Source organism: Empidonax traillii, unplaced genomic scaffold, assembly GCF_003031625.1.
Source record: "Empidonax traillii isolate 1590-97213 ecotype Southwest subspecies unplaced genomic scaffold, ASM303162v1 scaffold35:size4298261, whole genome shotgun sequence".
NCBI lineage: Eukaryota > Metazoa > Chordata > Aves > Passeriformes > Tyrannidae > Empidonax > Empidonax traillii.
This window is the reverse complement of record NW_020955228.1, coordinates 3432749-3451260: the sequence shown is the minus strand read 5'-3', so window position 1 is coordinate 3451260 and position 18512 is coordinate 3432749. Positions and strand designations below refer to the sequence as shown.

At 39.8% G+C, this 18512-nt stretch overlaps 1 protein-coding gene across 5 annotated transcripts in view; it reads left to right on the top strand.

The window, feature by feature from the left end:
- The first annotated feature begins 1179 nt into the window (after window positions 1-1179).
- The window catches only part of TMEM196 (transmembrane protein 196), a 20177-nt gene continuing 2844 nt past the window's right edge, over window positions 1180-18512 (top strand). Inside the window, exons 1-4 of one of the 5 annotated variants that reach the window (XM_027877939.1) lie at window positions 1180-1812; window positions 13187-13243; window positions 15088-15342; window positions 17174-17247. In XM_027877939.1, the coding sequence (XP_027733740.1) occupies window positions 1666-1812; window positions 13187-13243; window positions 15088-15342; window positions 17174-17247 (533 nt within the window). In that variant the 5' untranslated portion in view covers window positions 1180-1665. Of the gene's footprint in view, window positions 1831-13186; window positions 13244-15087; window positions 15343-17173; window positions 17248-18512 lie in introns of all 5 variants that reach the window. The other 4 variants (XM_027877938.1, XM_027877937.1, XM_027877942.1 and 1 more) reach the window with 4 other exon arrangements.

The following is an 18512-nucleotide window of genomic DNA, read 5'->3' as shown; positions in this document are numbered from 1 at the left end:
CCCATCTCAGGACCCCTTCCTCTCACTCTTGAACACCTAAAAAAACCATAAACAGCTTAAGGTGAGAGACTTCGATGCCAGTCTAATTCCACTGATAGCAATTAAGTAAGCAAGATTTCTACAAATAAGAACTAAACTCTGGCCTGTAATGGTGGATCTAATCTTCTCAAGCATATATAATGCCTATTCTCTACACACAAGACAGGCTGTGGAGCCCAAAGAAATCAATCAGCACCTTGCTAGTCTTGTACTTTTGCTTCCAAATTGCACCATGAAATTAATGGACAAGTCTAGCCTGCCCTTCTGGATTCTGACACCTGAGTGTAGGCTTTATATCCAGGTTAAGAATTGTAATTTGTGATACAAGGATAAATTCTGTATATGTTTTACTTAGAATTAAGAAATAGCATGTACATAGAGAAAATCAGCTAAACATTCAGGATGCCAATGTTTTTGAATTCTGATCTAGATTTGGGGGACACAATTTTCTATGTAGCTCTTTTGCCCTCTTGTTAAGGTAAATATCCAATGGTTAATGATCTATGCTTAGAAGAGCCAGCATACTAGATTGAGTGTCTGTGTGTTACCATGTTGTGCAACACATCTGGATTGTAAAACTGTAGTCAGAGTGGCAAAGCATTCTCTCTATCTGAGGTACAATAATAAAGATTGATATCAAGCAATCCAGTATGGCTCAAGTATCAGCCCTGGATCTCTTGTTCTGTTTTGCTTTGTTGCTCATTTGCTTTGGGACTCACACAATTCTGCCCATTGTCAGTGTGACAGGAATGGCTACAGCAATTGCCTATTTTGGCAGTAGGGTTCTGGAGAAGACCGGAGTGAGACACGGTATCACAGTGAGTGAGACACGACACGCTCCAGACCTTTTACTGATAGAAGAAGAAAATGGGCTTCCTTCTGAATGTTCACAGCAGCACCTGGGGGAGGGGGACCCGTGCACACCGCACCGATGGGGTCACCTTTCGCGCTTGGTTGCGCAGTGGGAGCTGTCGGCCGGATCGCGCCGGCCCCCGGTGCTGCGGGCAGCGCGCCGGGTGCGGGACGGCGGAGCTGTGCGGGGAGCCGGGGGCACCGCGAAGGTGCCGCGCCCGTGGCCCCGGGGCGGGGCTGCCGTGCGCCGCGCCCCTGCATTGGGTCTGCATTCATACATAAATATAACCGGGGTGGGCTCGCCGCACTCCTCTACCCCCCGCCCCCAGCCCAGGAAGAGAAGGGCGAGAGAAACAAGACGAGGAGGGGGATAAAAAAAAAAAAAATCCCGGTGAGGTCATTCCAATGAGAGCGCAGGAGGCGAGCAGACAAGGTCGACTTTCCCAGCGGAGGCGCAGCCCCTGAGGAGCGCGGTGCCGCGCACCCACCGCCGGGCCGGCACCTTGGAGAGCTCCACCGCGCCGGGGCCGCGCTCGGGGCCGCGCCGGGGCCGCGCTCGGGGCTGGCGCGGCGCTGCCTGCGCGGGGCCCGGCGGTGCCGGGGCAGCCCCGCCGCCCCTCGGCAGCGCCCGCCGGCCGCGGATGCGCCGCTCCGCCCCGGCTGCCACCGAAGGAAGAAAAGTTTGGGGGCGACTTAGGGCCGCGGGAGCGCCGGCGGAGAAGGAGGATGCGCGGTTTCCCCGGCTGATCGGGAAGGAAGGATGACCAAGGGAGGATGTGCACCAGCAGCCAGATCATCGGGAGCCTCCTGGTGCTCTCCGTGCTGGAGATAGGGTTAGGGGTGTCCAGCGTGGCCGTGGGGGCAGTCAGTTTCAGCCTGGTCCTCACAGAGCATAAACCTCAGCTGGGAGACTCTTCTCCGGTATGGAGCGGGGTGTGTGTACGTTAGCCATTTCACTCTCTCTTTGACTCTTTATGGTGATGGTCAGACCGTGCGAAGGCATCCCCCTTTCCCTTCCCTTTTCTTCCCTTCCCTCCCGCGTGTGCATGCTGCGCCGAGAGCCTCGCCGGGTCCATTTCCGATGTGCATGCGGTACGATCTGAACAGTCGTGGGGCGGGAGGCTTGGCGGGGAGAGATGTGTGTGTGTGTGTGTGTGTGTGTGTGTGTGTGTGTGTGTGTGTGTATGTGTGTGTGTGTGTGTGTGTTGGGCGGGGGAGACCCCTTCTTCCTCGCTTCTTTCCGTTTTTCAATCTTGCCGTGCACAATTGAACTTTCTATGAACCCCTTCTCACACCTGGGAAAGCCCGATGCCTCGAGTGGAACACGGGCCATAGCTTACAGTCTTTAAATTGACTGTGAGCTTTCCGTTTTAAAAAGATCAGCCCCTATCCCTTATGAGGAAACGAGGAGACTGTCGGAAGGTGTTTTAAATTAATGGCAAGGGTATGTCAGCCGAGTCCTGGACTTTTGGAGGAAAAAAAGAAAGAGGGAATGGGAAAGAAAAGGAAAGATGTAATCTTATGATCTGGTCACCCTGAGCTTCTTGTAAAATGAACCAAAAAAAAAAAGAAAGAAAAAAAGAAAAACCAATAATGGGTTAATAGAAGCAGCGTGTTCATATCACTGAGCATTTCTCACTTCTCAAAATGTTTCTTTATTTTTCCAGTTTGAAATATGCATGTTTCTAGGAAGAATTTTCCTCCAAATGGTTATTTATATTTATGAAACAAAGAGTAGGAAATATTGAATAATCAGCCTAAACATGAGTGGGCATTTTTGAAGTCCAAATCTGGTTTTGGCCAGCTTGGATTTTACAGCAGTATTTGTAAAACGACTGTTTGCTTTGCTTGAGTTAACATGAGAAATGCAAAACACTCTTGATTTTTCACCATTGTAACCTGTAATTTATAGATTCATTCTGACAAAGTACTTCATGTAATATTCTCACTGTCAATAATTATTAATTATTGACAACAGTCATAAATATTTCTGGCAGTATATAAACACACACATAATTCTGCACTGCAGAACAGGTAGGCGAGAAATGAAAATGAAGGCCAGATCAGACAAGACAGTGGCCAACAGGTAATGATATTGTCAAAATCACTTCAGAAAGGGAGGTTTCTGATCATTGCTGATGAAGAAAAAAATATGTACAAACAGGTGTCTATCTGAAGATTTAATGACAGAGGGCAATATCCTGGGTTTCACTGAGTCAAAGAGCTTTCATCAGTCAGTCAGATCAGTATTTTATGCAGTGATTGCATTTTGTGACAATGTTACCACAGCTGATATCATTTCATGACAATGCACATTTCCTGCACAATTGCTTCATTTTTATGCTTTCTGTTACCCCAGAATTTTTACTAGCCATAGATTAAAATCTGCATTAGATGTTGGCTCCAAGGACCTTATAATCAAAGTGAGACAGATATAGGATAAAAGGGTTTAAGGGAGTATGAAGAAATAACAAACCAAAACTGAGTGGTATAACAGGTGGTTGCATTAACACATCAGCAGTCTGGCTGATTTCAAGCTGTTCATAGGACGAGTTTTAGAGAGGAATAAGACAGAGGACAATAAAGTGGTTTTGCAGATGTTTATAGGAAACTATCCTCATATGTGAGTGCAGAGGCATGGAAGGGAGCCCAAAGGGACTTGTTTGCAAAGGTAACAAAGGATGCCCACAACCAGAGCCAGCAGAGGCTGGCATCAAGTGCTAGGAACTGAGTAAAAACTACAGGCTGGGTAGGCAGAGAGAAGCCTTGAAGAAACTGTAAAGTGGAAGCAAGCAGCTTATGCTTCACGTAGCAGAGGAAATGAGAAATCACGGTGGTATGCAGAGTAGGGTGACATGGTTATGAAGGCTTACTTACTTTTCCTTCAACTAAAGATCTATGGTCTAAACTGTCATCATTATAGCACTCTCTTTGTACTACTCCAGCAGTTCAAACTGTCTGTTAGGTTGCATTCTTCTTACTTAGGGTACTAGCAGCTGAGACAGGACAAGAAAGGGGCCAGAGATTTACTGTTCTCCAGGGATGCTTACGGACATGGGTAACTAGACCCAAATTAAAACAACTGAAGAAAGGTTTGTTTGGACAATCCTCAGGACTGTCGTGTTGCAGAAGTGGCATAAGCCACCCTTCTGTTCACCAGATCTTACACTGAGTTCATGTTGCCTGTATTAAAGAATATATCTTCCATAAAATATGTTATTTTCTTCCAATTCACATTCTTGAATTAAGGTTTTCCTTTGAGAAACATACACTAAGGAAAATAAAGGGACATTAAAGAGAAAAGTAATTCTTTGACATGTTAGGATGCAAAACACTTGAGTTAAGTTGAACAGCCTTCTGTCGTAATTTACTTGGAAATACGCAGAAAACCTTTGACCCTGTTCTATCCTTTTATGCGGGTGTAACTCAGCAGAGACCCAAGTTCAGAAGGAAGTAGATGAAGATAGCATCACCATGGAAACCTTAACCTGAATTCTTAAAATTTGGGCATCTTAAAAATCATGCACATTCTGTCTTCTATTCTTGCCTCCCTGCAATGCTTTGCATTTGACAAACTTTAACTTTTTTCTTAAAAGAGTTTTTCTTATTTTTCACTGCCTTCATTCAGACAGATAATTTACAAACATACCTAACTTTAATCATGTGAATCCTACCCATAGGATTAGAGATACAACTGAAGTTAAGCATGGGCTGAAGTGATCTGATCACTGCACACCCTGCATTATGTATAAACAAATCAGTGAAAGTAGAGTAGACTAAGTAACTAAGTAACTAAGTAACTAAGAAATTGAAAGCCTAGGCAATGTCTACATCAAAAAATGAGAGGAAATGGGAAAAAAAGTTTCTAAATTTGTTATTCTCATTGGAGTTGAGCTGGATTAAGATAGTAAGAGTTGTTTAAAATTTAGCCAAAAGAAAACAACTGACTTCTCAAATTATCTGGAGCATGTGGAGACAGCTATACAATTTACATCATAGCCAATCTGTCCTTTTTAAATAGGCCATGCTGCTAAACTAAAAAAAAATCCACCATAAAAACAGTCCCAAATACCCGAAGGTGCACATGTTGTTAATTTCTGAATTTTCTTTCTCTTATAATTTATTGGGATAACCTATTCCACAGGCTGTAATCAGTGTCTCCCAGATTTCTCTCTTTCTCAGGAATTGAGGTATATTTCTGAAATCCACCATTCCAATTCAGTTATATGATGAACCATAGAAATGATCCAAGCAATGAGAACGCTGAGCCAATAACACTAACATAGTAAGAATGACAGCATCCATAGCAAAGGTTTTTGCACAAACAAACAAACAAAAATATCAGAAGATAATATTCCAAAAAGTATTCACAGACATTTTTTAAATGGTCACATACTTTCACATCTATATTTAGAGCATAGTGGCTGCATCACTATCATTATGAGTAGTGACTAGACATTCACACACATGTGTATGGTTCTAATCCTTATTTATTCTGCAGTGGTGAATAAATCACTGCTATAAATGAGATTCCCTCACAGAGAGAGAGAATGAGAGACAAAGGCCACATCTTTAGGCAAATATGCTATCTCTCTTTATATGCAAGAGAGATACCCAATTATTCACTTATGGTTATGCCTCTCAAGAGTAATTGTTTCTTCCCTTATTAAGACAAATACCTAAATGTATTTGAGAGATATGCAATTTCTATATGTTGATCTGGCTGCCTGTCTGTAGATAGATACAGAATTATTGTTTTCATGATTTTTTATTTTAGCATAGTGGAAGTCTGCCTGCCCATTAAAAATCTGCATTTATAGTTTGGCTACAGAAATTTGTTCCAAGATGGCACTTGAAATATTTGACTTAAATGACTTTATTTCTTTAGCCAGGATTTGAGGGGAAAGAAAAATGTCAGTCTGTATGGAGCTCTCCCAGAGCAAGAATATAAGTTTAGACTATTAAATCAATGTTGGTGGCCTAAAATTTTAAAACACTAAATTTTGCATTTAGTTTTTACCACTGCCAAGTTTCCTTTGGAAAGAAGAGTCAAACTATTTTTTTTCCCCAAAAAATAACACTAAAAAAATCACATTATTGTTTAGCATGCTGACAAAATGCAGATGTGACCCTACTTTCTTTTAACATGTGCATTGCATTTTCATCAAACTGACCAGATTTCTGTCTGGCTCTCCCTCCTGATGAAATTAATCTCAGGACTTTCAATGAGCTCAGTGAAAGCTGGGAAGAGTTCTGTACCTATAGATGAGGAAGGATGTACCAAGTGTGGGAGTTTCTTGCCTTGCATGGAGTCAGGACAATTCACTCCAACTGAACTCGTTCAGTATATTTTCCTTATCATTCAGAGACTCCAGAGGCATAAACCAATCTGGAAGATGGTCTATTTAAAGGGACTTGTAGTTCCTAGGTTGGATCTAGAGGATGTGTTGAATATAGGCTGATTTAAGCACATGCTTAAATGTTTTGCTAAAATAAGACTTTAATTCACCTCATTATTTCGTGCTGAGAACTTAAGTGTTTTTAGAGATGAATAGAGGTTTTTTGAATCACTGATAAGCAGGTAGACTTTCAGATTCAGAGACACACTTCTAAATTTCCTTGAGTGTTTCCAAAAACCATTTCCCATCTCTGCAGGTCTAGAACCAGATGAATGGAAACACTAATTACAGGGACTGGGATAGAATTTAAACTGCTTGAATATTGCTTGAATCAGTGGAAATTGGAGCAGCACCTGAGCTGATAAGACCCAATAGCACACTGCCAGATGGAGGTATTAGCTCAGTTTAGACATGTTTTAACTCTGTATGTCACTTATAACAGAACCTCCACTCTCAGCATGACAGATTTGGTGGAACACAGGGTGGGGTTGTGGCAATGCTGTTGCTTCTGGTTCTGTGTCTGGATGATTTTCAACCTACTGCCTAGGCTTGCTCTTTTTACCTGTTGTAATTTTCCTCTAGTTTGATGCCTTTGTTTTCAGGGGTGCATTCTGTGCCCTTTATGAAAACTTAATTCTTGTTCTGAAATACTGCTTTGAAGAAGAGTTACAGTTAGAGATACCTCCTCTGTTTAGTTCATTCATTAGATTTCAGCTTTTTCTCATTTGGATGGAGTAGAAATCTTGTTAAGTAGAGTCATCCTTTCCTTATGTTATTAATTTCAAATTCCTGGTTATTCTCCTGGAAGTAACATGTTTATGTAGCTTTAGTATATAACACAGATTTTCTGGTTTACTACCTCACAAAGGTAAATAAATGTGAAGCTGTTGATTGCGTCTTGACGGTTTAGTTTTCCAAGTAGAGGATCATTTGAATAGGTATGATACACTTACATTTTCACTGTGTTATATTCCATTTTAAAATAATTTCCCTTTTTCTAGCTCATCAGATACATATGGATGACCCAGAATGATGGAGGACTTTTCATGGAATGTACATAGTGTAGCAGTCTTCTTTGTCATGAACAATGACTAGGGATCAAGCAGTCCTTATATTCAATAGGATTTCTCTACTATTTTGTTCAGCCTGTCTCCAGGAAATTTTTCCATGCACGGTTTTCATTTTTTTCAAGGGAATTGCACTCTCCATTGCCTTTGCCTCTTCAAAACAAAAGGCAGAAAGGTTTCTTAGCTCCAATATATAAAATAAAAATAGTTCCTTTTTTCTGCATGGTGGAAAGCAATAAATCTTTGGCTTCCTGCAAATATAACTAAAACTGAATCTTTTATTCAGACTACCAGGAAGAAAGTACCCATTTTCCAAGGGAAAGTGAAAGAGGCCAAGTCTTTTGTTACCAAAAATATGAAATAGGGATGGATCCAAACCACAGAACTTGAATCTAAATTGGGATTTCAGCCTTCTTACCAAAATTTCTGGGTGTTTAGATCTGAGGTTTTGTTTCAAGCCAGTATTTAATATAAAGTAAATTAAAGCAGGCTCAAAATAAACATTCCCCTTTCTCTGGGAGGTCCTTGGGTTTTTATTCCGAAGCTCAGCTGACAAAAAGAGAGATTTTCCAACATGCATACTGAACATTAGCAGGCACGGCTGCAGTGGGAATGGCAAAGACACTACCAACACTACTGCATCACCTTGCAATCACATAGTTCTATCAGAGTGATTCCAACTGTGATAGTTCCCTGGTGAATCATCACTGAAAGGGGGATTGAGGCACTCACAGTTCACTGAGTGTCTAAGTAGCTTTTATGCTTTGTAGTATCTTTCTTTGGATTTCTTACCATTCACCCAGTAGTGGTTATGTCCTTGTCTATTACTGGATGATACACTCTCACAGAATCATAGGATCATAGAATAAGGGTTGTAAGGGACATTAAAAACCATCTAGTCCCAACTGTCCCTGCCATGGGCAGGAACACCTCCTACTAGACCAGGTTGCTCAAGGCCTTGTGCAACCTGGCCTTGAACACTGCCAAGGTTGGGTCATCTACAACCTCTCTGGGCAACCTGTTCCAGTATCTCATCATCCTCACAGAGACGAATTTCTTCCTAATATATAGCCTAAATTTACCCTTTCAATTTGTACCCATTACTCCTTGTCCCATCACTACAGCTCCTGACAAAGAGTCCTTCTCTGGCTTCCCTGCAGGCTCCCCTCAGATACCAGAAGGCTGATATGAGGTGTCCACACAACCTTCTCTTCTCTAGGAAGAACAGCCCCAACCTTCTCAGCCTGTCTTTGTAGGTGAGGTGCTCTAGTCTTCTTATCAGCTTTCTGGCCCTCCTCTGGACTTGCTCCAAGAGTTTCAATACATGCCTACTCTAGTTTTGACACAAAACATCATGTATATATAGGAGGTGTGAATAAGTCTGCAACGAAAAGTAACCCCAGGATCAATGGGGATTGGTTGTAGTTAGTGATTTATATAGTTTTTTAAGTGAACTTTTTGGACATCTTTTAGCATTTTATTTTGAGTATTTTTTGTTTTGATTCTGGTTTTGGTTTGGGGGTTTTGTTTGGTTTTGCTTTGTTTTTTTGTGGGTTTTGGTTTTGTTTGTTTGTTTTCTTATGAATAATAATTAAAATGAAAGTCCAAGAGTAAGACATCTGTTTTTAAACAACTCTTAGCTGAGGGTTCCTCTCTGGCTCCCAGGTTATTTTGTAGGCCTTGTTAGTTTAGGTTATGCTTAATTAAATGCTTTAGCCTTATTCTCCGCATGAGTTGTGAACAATTCAAAAACTGAACATTCTTTACAAGGAGCTTATCTTCAGGGATATATTTCTTTTCCACTCCTGATTTACTGTATTTTCAGTATAAGTTTGTTTGCTTAGCTTACCTCAGGTTAGAAAATGTAACTACATTTAAAGAGTCCATGAGGTTGGTTGGTAAAAATTGATTGAGGATAATCAGTGAACAAACAGAAAGGAACAAGTCCTCACAATGACAGTGTTAGTTATTCATGCGCAAACTGTAGTCCAGAGTAGCTCAACAGTTAGAAACCAAGTTTAACTGGTATGATATATCGCCATGAAGATGAAGCTTATCAGGATAGCCACAAACAGAGTGTCAAGACAACAGAGCCTCTGGTGACTCTATTCCAGTTGGCAGTATTATAAAATAGAAGATTTCTAATAAAAAGACAAACAGGGACAAACACAGGAAATTCCTTTTCAGTTGATTTATATTCACATCCTTTTTCTGGTACAAAGAGCTAGTGTAGTTTCTCCCATCCAATTTTCATTACTGCTAATCACAACACTGGGACATCAAAAATTTTACAGGAAATGCCTACAACACAAAAACCCAACACCCTCCCCCCCCCCCCCCCCCCCCCCCCCCCCCCCCCCCCCCCCCAATCTTTAACTATTCAATCAAAAGCCAGATAACAGAGTCTATCACATAATGTCCTACTGAAATCCTAATCTTTCTAGAGGTCTCCACATTGAGAAGCCCAGCTAAAGAAAATCTGTTTGAGCAGTGTTCCTGAGCCCTGGGTGTTACTAATACTCTATCCATAAAGCAGTTTTCCACTGCTTCCAATGAATCAGCCGTAGAAGAGAGTGGTAAACTTGGCTCATTATTTTCAAAGCTTTGCATGAGGTTTAATTGCCTGACACTGTGGCCCAAATTCATCCATTGGTTGCAAAATGCCTGCTGTCATAAATAAATAACCATACTGGGTTTTGGGCAAGCCTTTTCTTTATGAATGTAATACACTGTCATATAAAAAAACCCCAACCAAAATAACATTAATCCTTTAATGCTGCCCAAGTGCTTTTCTTCCAAGGTTTTTAACATATTCAGGCACATAAGTGCATTCAGTTTCACAACTTGTTTGTCTCACAGTCTTATGGATTATAAAACTTGATCATGATCTTCTCACAATTACACAGAAGAACATGGAAGAAGCAGGAATACCCAATTTCTTTGAGTTAGAATAGAATAATTTCAGTTCATTGTCTGTTTAGTTCTTTAACTAAGGAATGTGTTATTCTTTGTGTATGTGTATAAATAGTGTAGATGTAGAGAAAATGTATCCAGTATATATGACACAATAACATACTATCAAAAGGTCACAGAATTTTCCAAGTTGTAAGGGACCCATAAAGATTACTAAGCCCAACTCCCTGCTCCCTGTTCCTCCTAGTACTAAACCACATGACTAAGAGCAGCATCCAGAATGCCCCTTGACCTCTGACAGGCTTGGTGCCATGGGAAGCCCGTTCCAGTGACACCCTCTCAGTGAAGAACTTTCTTCTGATGAAACTTCATTCCATTTCCATGTGTCCTATCAGTGATTATCAGAGAGAGATCAGCATTTCCCTCTCCACTGCCCCCACCTTGAGGAAAGTGCAGACTGTGTGGAGGTCACTCCTCAGCCTTCTCTTCTCCAGGCTGAAAAACCAAGTGAGCTTGGCTGCTCATTGTAAGTCGTGCCTTTGAGGCCTTGCACCATCTTGGCTGCCCTTCCCTGGATACACTCTAGTAGTTTGATGCCCTCCTATACTGAGGCAGCCCAACCAGCACACAGTGCTCGAGGTGTGGCTGCACCAGTGCAGAGCAGAAAAGGACAATCCCCTCCCTCACCTGGCTGGCAATGCTTTGCCTGATGCTCCCCAGGACACAGTTGCAGAATCTGCTCTTGTTAAATTTCATATCGTTGGTGATTGCCAAACTCTCCAGTCTATTCAGATCCCTCTATAAGGCCACTCTATGCTTGACACTGTCCCCAGCATCTCTTACTTTAGTATCATCAGCAAACTTTAGGACTTGCAGATAGCTCCATTGTCTCTAGTTGAAGCAGAATTAGAGTATTCTTGAAACAATGGGTGACCTCCTCTTTCATGTTCTTCCAGCTTTGAAGGCAAATTATCAAACTCACAGTTTTTTAAACTAGTTATTGTATTGTACTATACTGATTGTAATTTTGAGAACTCATTAATTTTTCTATATACAAAAAGTTCCTTTCAATCCTATTCATTCACTACAGAGAAGAATTATATTATTAATCCATTTTATCAAATCTGACTGAATAGAATTTAATTACAAAGATGTCTTTAACAGATTTCTTTTGAGGTTTCTACATTAATGCTGAGAAATACAAAACACTATACGTGAAAATCTGAGGCATACCTGTTGAAAGCAATCTGCAATGACAGGACTGGCAGTGAAACTCCAAAACTTCACAGACAGCCCGAGTGAAAACTTACAAAGCAGATATGATGACCTGAAATCTCCTCTTCTTATGAGAAAGGTGTAAGGGTAACATTACCAATTGGTGATTTTGTTTTGTTTTGTTTTGCTTAGTTTCTATTGTTATTCCAGTCAGTGGGTTCTAGTAGCAATTACCAGTTGTATGTCCTGGTATGTCCTGAGCCATTCAGCACCATGATCTACATGACCCAGCCCTCTCTGTAATTTGATTGGTATTAAACTCACATCCCATACTTAGTGTAAAGGTAAATAATACACAAAATTTAACCACATTTATTGTGGGGAACTGATTTGATGGGTCTAACTTAGAGTAAAAACTTAGGTTAGATATATGCATGAACTTTTAGTTGCAGGGAGATAAACTATGTATTAAAGCACCTCCTCAACTGAAATAGTGAAGTTGCAAAATTTTAGAGTGTAAATGAGATGTAACTGTAACATATTACATGGACACTGAATGCCATATAGAAACTGCTTAGGTTTTTGGTGGGGTTTTTTCATTTCTTATGTAACAGTCAGGTCTGCTCTGTGATTTAATCCTAAATCAAGGTCAAGCACAGCCTTTTGCTAGAAATACTGTCTCAGTGCAAAAAGAATGTGGAAAAATCCAGTTTTAAAACTACAAAATTACTTCCCAACAGGGGTGTAGGGTTAGCTTTGCTGAAAATAAGTAGCCTAGATTTCTTAATAAAGATTATGAGGTATCAGGGAAATATTTTGACAGTATTACTAACACCTGGAGAAGGCCTTATTGCTTTCACACAACTACCGTTATCTCCTACCATGACTGCTCCCTTGGGGACTATTCACTGTTTTCTTCATAAAACTTTTCTGTCGGAGGAAAAAGAGACACCAGAGAACATCCCTGGTCTTTGACAGAGGTCATTACAAAGCATTAACATCAATTCGTATCAGCTGGTAGGGAGTGTTTTTTGGTTTTGTTAATTATTTTTTGCCTAACCCTTGATGCCACAATTAGCAGATCAGTTTTTGTGAGGAAACTACACGAAACAAAGTACAGATACCCTCACGCTATTTCTTGCAAAGTGAGTAGAGTAAACATCCCAAAGATGTACTCATATTTACAACCGCACCCACAGAGGTGACTGAATTACATTCTTGCCCAAAGTTCTGCTGTCTTAAAGACAACAATCCATGTATGATCCCTCCGTTCAGATGGTAGGATCACGGCATTAAGTACCTAAGCTATACTTGGAAGTAGATGATTTGGATCATTGGCTACTACCTTGCTAAACTTTTCTGAGAAAAAAAACCACCCCAACAGTAAAAAAGCTTTTTTTTTTTTTGCTTGCAAAATTGGGGTTTTTCTTCCTCAAGTTGTTTAGCCAAGAAGCTTAAAATTTGGATTTCCTTTCTTTTCTTATGAGCAATCACAGTCAGTCTGACTTCTCATTCCAGTTTCTTATAAGTGTGTTTATGGTTGAGTTTTAACTTCCTGAAAATAAGGTTTGTGATAAAAATTCTGATAAGTGTAATCATTGCCTAAACTACTGTTGTGGTTACCACCACAGTAACACAGTGGGATTTAAACTTTATACCTTAAATGATGAAGTAATTGTTTGCTGGCTTTTTTCTTTGCAGTTCCTGCTTTGCGGCATATGTGGAATACTGTGTGCCAAAAAAAAATCTGGACTTGTTGTAAGTTTTTCCACTGCATCTATAGCACATAAGTATTTGAAAGGCATACTTATCTAACTTGAACTCTATACTGGGGGCTTTCTGTGTCCAAGTGTTTCTGATAAAAACTTATAAAAATTTCAAGTCAGCAATCTAAAAATGCAATCAGCACTTTGGGATACTCAGCCAAAACAAGGCAGTTCTGAAATGGCCTATGTAGGTCACACTATTTAAGCCACACTTCCCTATTTATCATTTTCTGAATAAACTTGGATGGGAAACCTCTTGACACAGATTTATATCACGTCAGTAAATGTTTCTCAATAACATCACTAGATTGCATCTTCTCCCCTTCAAGAAACAATACTGGGCTGCCATCTCAATAAGACTGCTGACCAAGTTTGGTTCTAGATATCATAGCTGTTAAGTATTTTAATAAGTTCGTTTTTCAATCTGAAATATGTGTAAGTCAGCTTTAAAGTCATAGCAGATGTGTTCTGTCTCTTCTAAGAATCAGAATTACAGTAATTTTTCTGACTGCAGCAAAATGGTGTTATCACTACACAAGTCACAGCAGAACTTTATGTTAAAGACATGATCTTATTGTAAGTGATAATGCCTTACTTAATTTTCTGTCAGCTTGATTATTCTGCCACATACAGATGGAAGTCACATAAAACCAGTGTAAGTGCTAAGGGAATCCATAGTTCTTTCAGATTGTATTTTAATATCAATGAGTTATCCTAAACCTTGTTACAATCATAGCCTCATTTCTTAAAACATGGGTACCATATCCAGTTTCTAAAAGCTGTCTGTTCTGGTAGTCTCATGGAAAAGTCACTTGGCAGTGGACTGCAACAAACAGCCTCAATGCCACATTCCTGATGAAATTCTCATCCCAGTTGTGTACAGAAACAGTCTGCAAGGCTCCATAAACTGGTGCTACCACAGTAGATAAGTACTTATACAAAGCCATAAAGACCCGTTTAGATCAACATGTGAAGGTCAGCAGTATCAAGGGAAGGGAATAAGACTTATTCTGATGAGCACTGTCTCCATAATAAGGTCCTTTGCTCTTGAGCCATTTGTGGCTCAAGCACATCCTGAATCATCCTGAATCATCTCCTACTGCGATTAAAACAGTAGGAGATCTTTAAACATGTCTCATTAATTGCAGCCTGTTTCACAGCCTTCTAAAATTCCCAGAAACATTTTAATCAAGTTAAAATCTAATAAACCAAATCAACTAACCAACTAACAAAATGCACAGACACCAAAGTAACTTTCTGTAGAGCAGCATTACAGATTTCTCTGTTGTTTCTTTTGCTTCTTTGACCAGCACATTCACCTTAAATACTTCCAAATTCCTCGCAAAAGCTGCAGAAAGCCTCCAATCTGCTGTCTGACTGAATAAATTATAATTGAGCAGGAGGCAGAGTCAGATGGCACACAAAGCAAGAGAGATTCACTACAAGTATGTGAGCTATTCACTCCTGAGGCATAGTGAGAAACTGCACAATAGAAAATTACATCACATTCTGTCATGTTACTGTTCTGCATGAAGAGATGGAAACCACATTTGTGCCCTAGCATTCCTTCCACTGACTAGGTTTTAATATCACCTACTTATTTTTCCCAGCTTTATCTTACATGCAACATCAATCTTAACTCTTTTACACCAGAAAGTAATGTATTCCCTTTGAGTAATGTTGGAGCTGAGGGAGTTAAAAACAAGTGTCTGTGTGGTATTTTGCAGTCAACGATGCCATCAAAGGATTGAATTATGGTTGGTCTCATTTTTATATGCATGAATCCATCTCTGAAAAATGTTACTGTGACATAACTTCTCTTGTCTCTCCTGACAGATGATACTTTTTTCTGCCTGTTGCATCTGTGGACTAATTGGAGGAATCTTAAATTTTCAATTTCTTCGTGCTCTGACAAAGAAGTCGTCTGCTCTCTATTCTTTGCATCTTGCCTCCATGTCTCTTGCATGCATTGGAATTGGTGGTTGCACCCTTTCTTCATGGCTCACTTGTCGGCTAGCCAGCTATGAACAAAGGCGAATGTTCTCAGAAAGAGAACATTCATTGCATCACTCCCATGAAATGGCAGAAAAAGTGAGTTGTGTGCCCTCCCTTATTTGCTCTGCTTCTCCTGAAATGTTACTGTATGTGTTAAAGTTTACAATTGGCAAGAGATGTATTCAGTTTTCCGTTTTATATGAGAAAGAGCTTCTGGGAAATGAAATACTGCCATTCTGTGTAAGCGTTATTATGTTGCATTATATGGAGCTATTTTTAGGTACTGTGTATTTTCAGTACATCCATTTCAATGAAGTACATCCATTTTCAACATAATTCCATTATATAGCTATTCAAGGGCTTAGCTCCTAAATATAGCACTTCATAAATAATTTGAAGGCTTATTAATATGGATTATCATGTATTGTACTGTGAAAAAAGCACAGAATGCTTTCTGTAATCACATCATTGCATGCTTCCAGGATTTAATCAATTTCTTCCTCTCCCAAGTACTCAGCTTATAAAGTAGGTTATTTAAACACACAAGCCACAGTTCACAAACCTAGATAACTAAACCTAAGCATCTAAGGCATATTTAGACATATAACTGAAACTGGACTCATTTGCAACAGCACTGAGCATTTGCTTCCTTTCTCTATTAAAAGGAAGTTTACCGAGATGTGATGGAAGGAACATGTTTAGGTGCTGAAACTGAAGCTCTAAAAGCTGAAGACACAGGGTCAAAACAATTAATTGAATGGAATTCTTGAAATCAGCTCCTTGACTTTACAGATATGATTAATATTTAACTCCTTAACTGACACCCTGTGTTTCACATTTGGACTTAATATTCAATGCCTTTCATTTGTGAAAGGAGTAGAAAACAAAAGTCAGGTTGACAGCCCACCTAAACCTCCACAGGCAAGTTTGCATTACAGTTAAGTTCAACAGTCTTTATCATATCTACTAAGACCTCTGAACAGCAGAGCAAGGATTGATTCACTCAGACTATAGAATGTTTTCAGATTCCCTGACAAAACATGATACAGCAGTTAATTTTCCATTTAGTAAAAATGACTTGTCACTATTCTTTTGTTTCTTAACTGAGATGAGACTCCAAGTAGAAACAAAGACTGAATTCACTTAGATGACGTTTGAAACATGTTTTAGAAAGATGATGTTTGAAATGTTTTGAAAAGTTAAATAGTTAAGGTTACAACAGTAACATAAAGCAGGGTGATAAAATTAAGCAAAGAGATACATTTCTCCATCTCATTTTAAAATTAGGTATAATTCTATTGAGCTATGTAGGCAAGTATGGTCATGGTATTGCAGATGGTAGGCTAGATCTTGACTTTCAAAGAGGCTCTTGTCTCAACAAGGACAAAGATAAGTGAAGAGAGTGAAAGAAAAAAATAAATAGCCAGGGAAGAAAAGCCTTTAAAAATAAAGAAACCTGCCAATCCTATCAATTTGGGCTGAAGATGACTATTTATAGCAGTAGTTCACTGCCTACTTTACTGGTCTGTTGACCTATTGAGCTTTCTGACACTTAGAAGCAAGAACTGCCAGGTGTCCGCTTATCTTGGGTGAAGGGCCATGACACATGCAGAGCAACCCTGTTACACATGCTCAGCAGATGTGGGATGTGCCCCACTGATGGTGGCCTGATCTGGGACTTCCTAGACCTGTGGACTGCCTGCTGCTGGCAGGGTTGAGTACATTAGCTCATGGCATGCCCCTAAAAAATAATGAAGGCTACTTAAAAGCTTACATTAAATTAGGCCCAGATTTAGAAAATAGCTTTCAAGTGTTTAATATATAAGACTATTTTGTATATTTATACTGATATACAGTGATATAGACATGTACTGCATGTGCATTTGTTTGTGCTATATTTATTGTATAATTGTTATATTTATATTAGAGATTGAGGGGTATTGAAATAACCGACCTGCCCAGCTGCCCGGTGATTCCCCCGACACCAGAGTTACCTCCAAGGTACGCTGAACACTAGGGAGCTACCATGTTATATTATGTCACTTCAGAAAGGGCCATCTCTAAGAGGAAGTCATAGTTTCAGCTAATCAAAACTGGCTGATGCTGTGATGTCACTCTGAGTCAGGAATGGTGCTTCCAGGAAGTGACATAACTCTACGTGGTGAATGCTGCAATCTGGAAGTAAGTTGAGTATTTAAAATATTCACCCTAGCTATAGGCATCCAAATACTCTTATTTGGATGTAGCTACCATTGATCCACTCTGCTTCTAATTTGTGTGCTCCTTAATACCTTGACTTTAGCAACTTCTTTAAAAAAATGTATTAATACTTTTTTTTGTTTAAATAGGACTATTGGGGAAAAGAAATTGTTTCCAATAGTTTCTAAAATTATGATGATATTCTAATAGTTGATATCTGCAGAGGATTCAAGTGATAAAGCTGACAAAAAGAAACTTACTCATGAATAGCCTTCTGACAGATCATTGCTATCAAAATGTGACTGACTGATAGTTACGATTAAATGGCTTTGGTATTCTTGGTCCCTTTCCAGCAGACAGATTTCTTCAGGGTAGATCCAACAAAGGCTTTAGGCACCTACAAATAAGCAAAATGCCTTGTTTTAGAGCAGACAGCCCCAAACTTGGATCCAGAGTCCAGTGTTCCTGTTCAGCATACAAGGAGAGTAAGGCACTGTATGAAAACATCCAACACCATCATGGAGACTTGGGTGGTAGAAAATACTCAAAATTCACTAAATTTACACACCTTATTATCTGTGAGGTTTATACTTGATTCAGGAGTATTAATTGGCAAGGCTACTTGGTTTGACGGCCCTAAGCTTACTTTGTTGAGAGGAATAGGACATCCTTTCTTTCAAAAACTGTGCAGAGAACAATTAGGCCTTGTGATTTACTTTGCTTTAAAAGGTAGCTGGTAATACCTGAGAGAGGAAGCATCAGTGCTTCCACTTTATGTTCTGGTCTCTGCTTCCCAAATATTGTGGATTAAAAGAAGAGAGAGAAAGAGCAAGACTAGTAGTAAAGACAAGGTTGCATAATTTTCTTCTCTTTACCAAGACCTCAGCTACTATGCTATAGAGTCAAGTAAGGCTTCTCTCCTTCCTTCCTTCCTTTTTCTTCCTTCCTTCCTTTTTCTTCCTTCCTTTTTCTTCCTTCCTTTTTCTTCCTTCCTTTTTCTTCCTTCCTTCCTTCCTTCCTTCCTTCCTTCCTTCCTTCCTTCCTTCCTTCCTTCCTTCCTTCCTTCC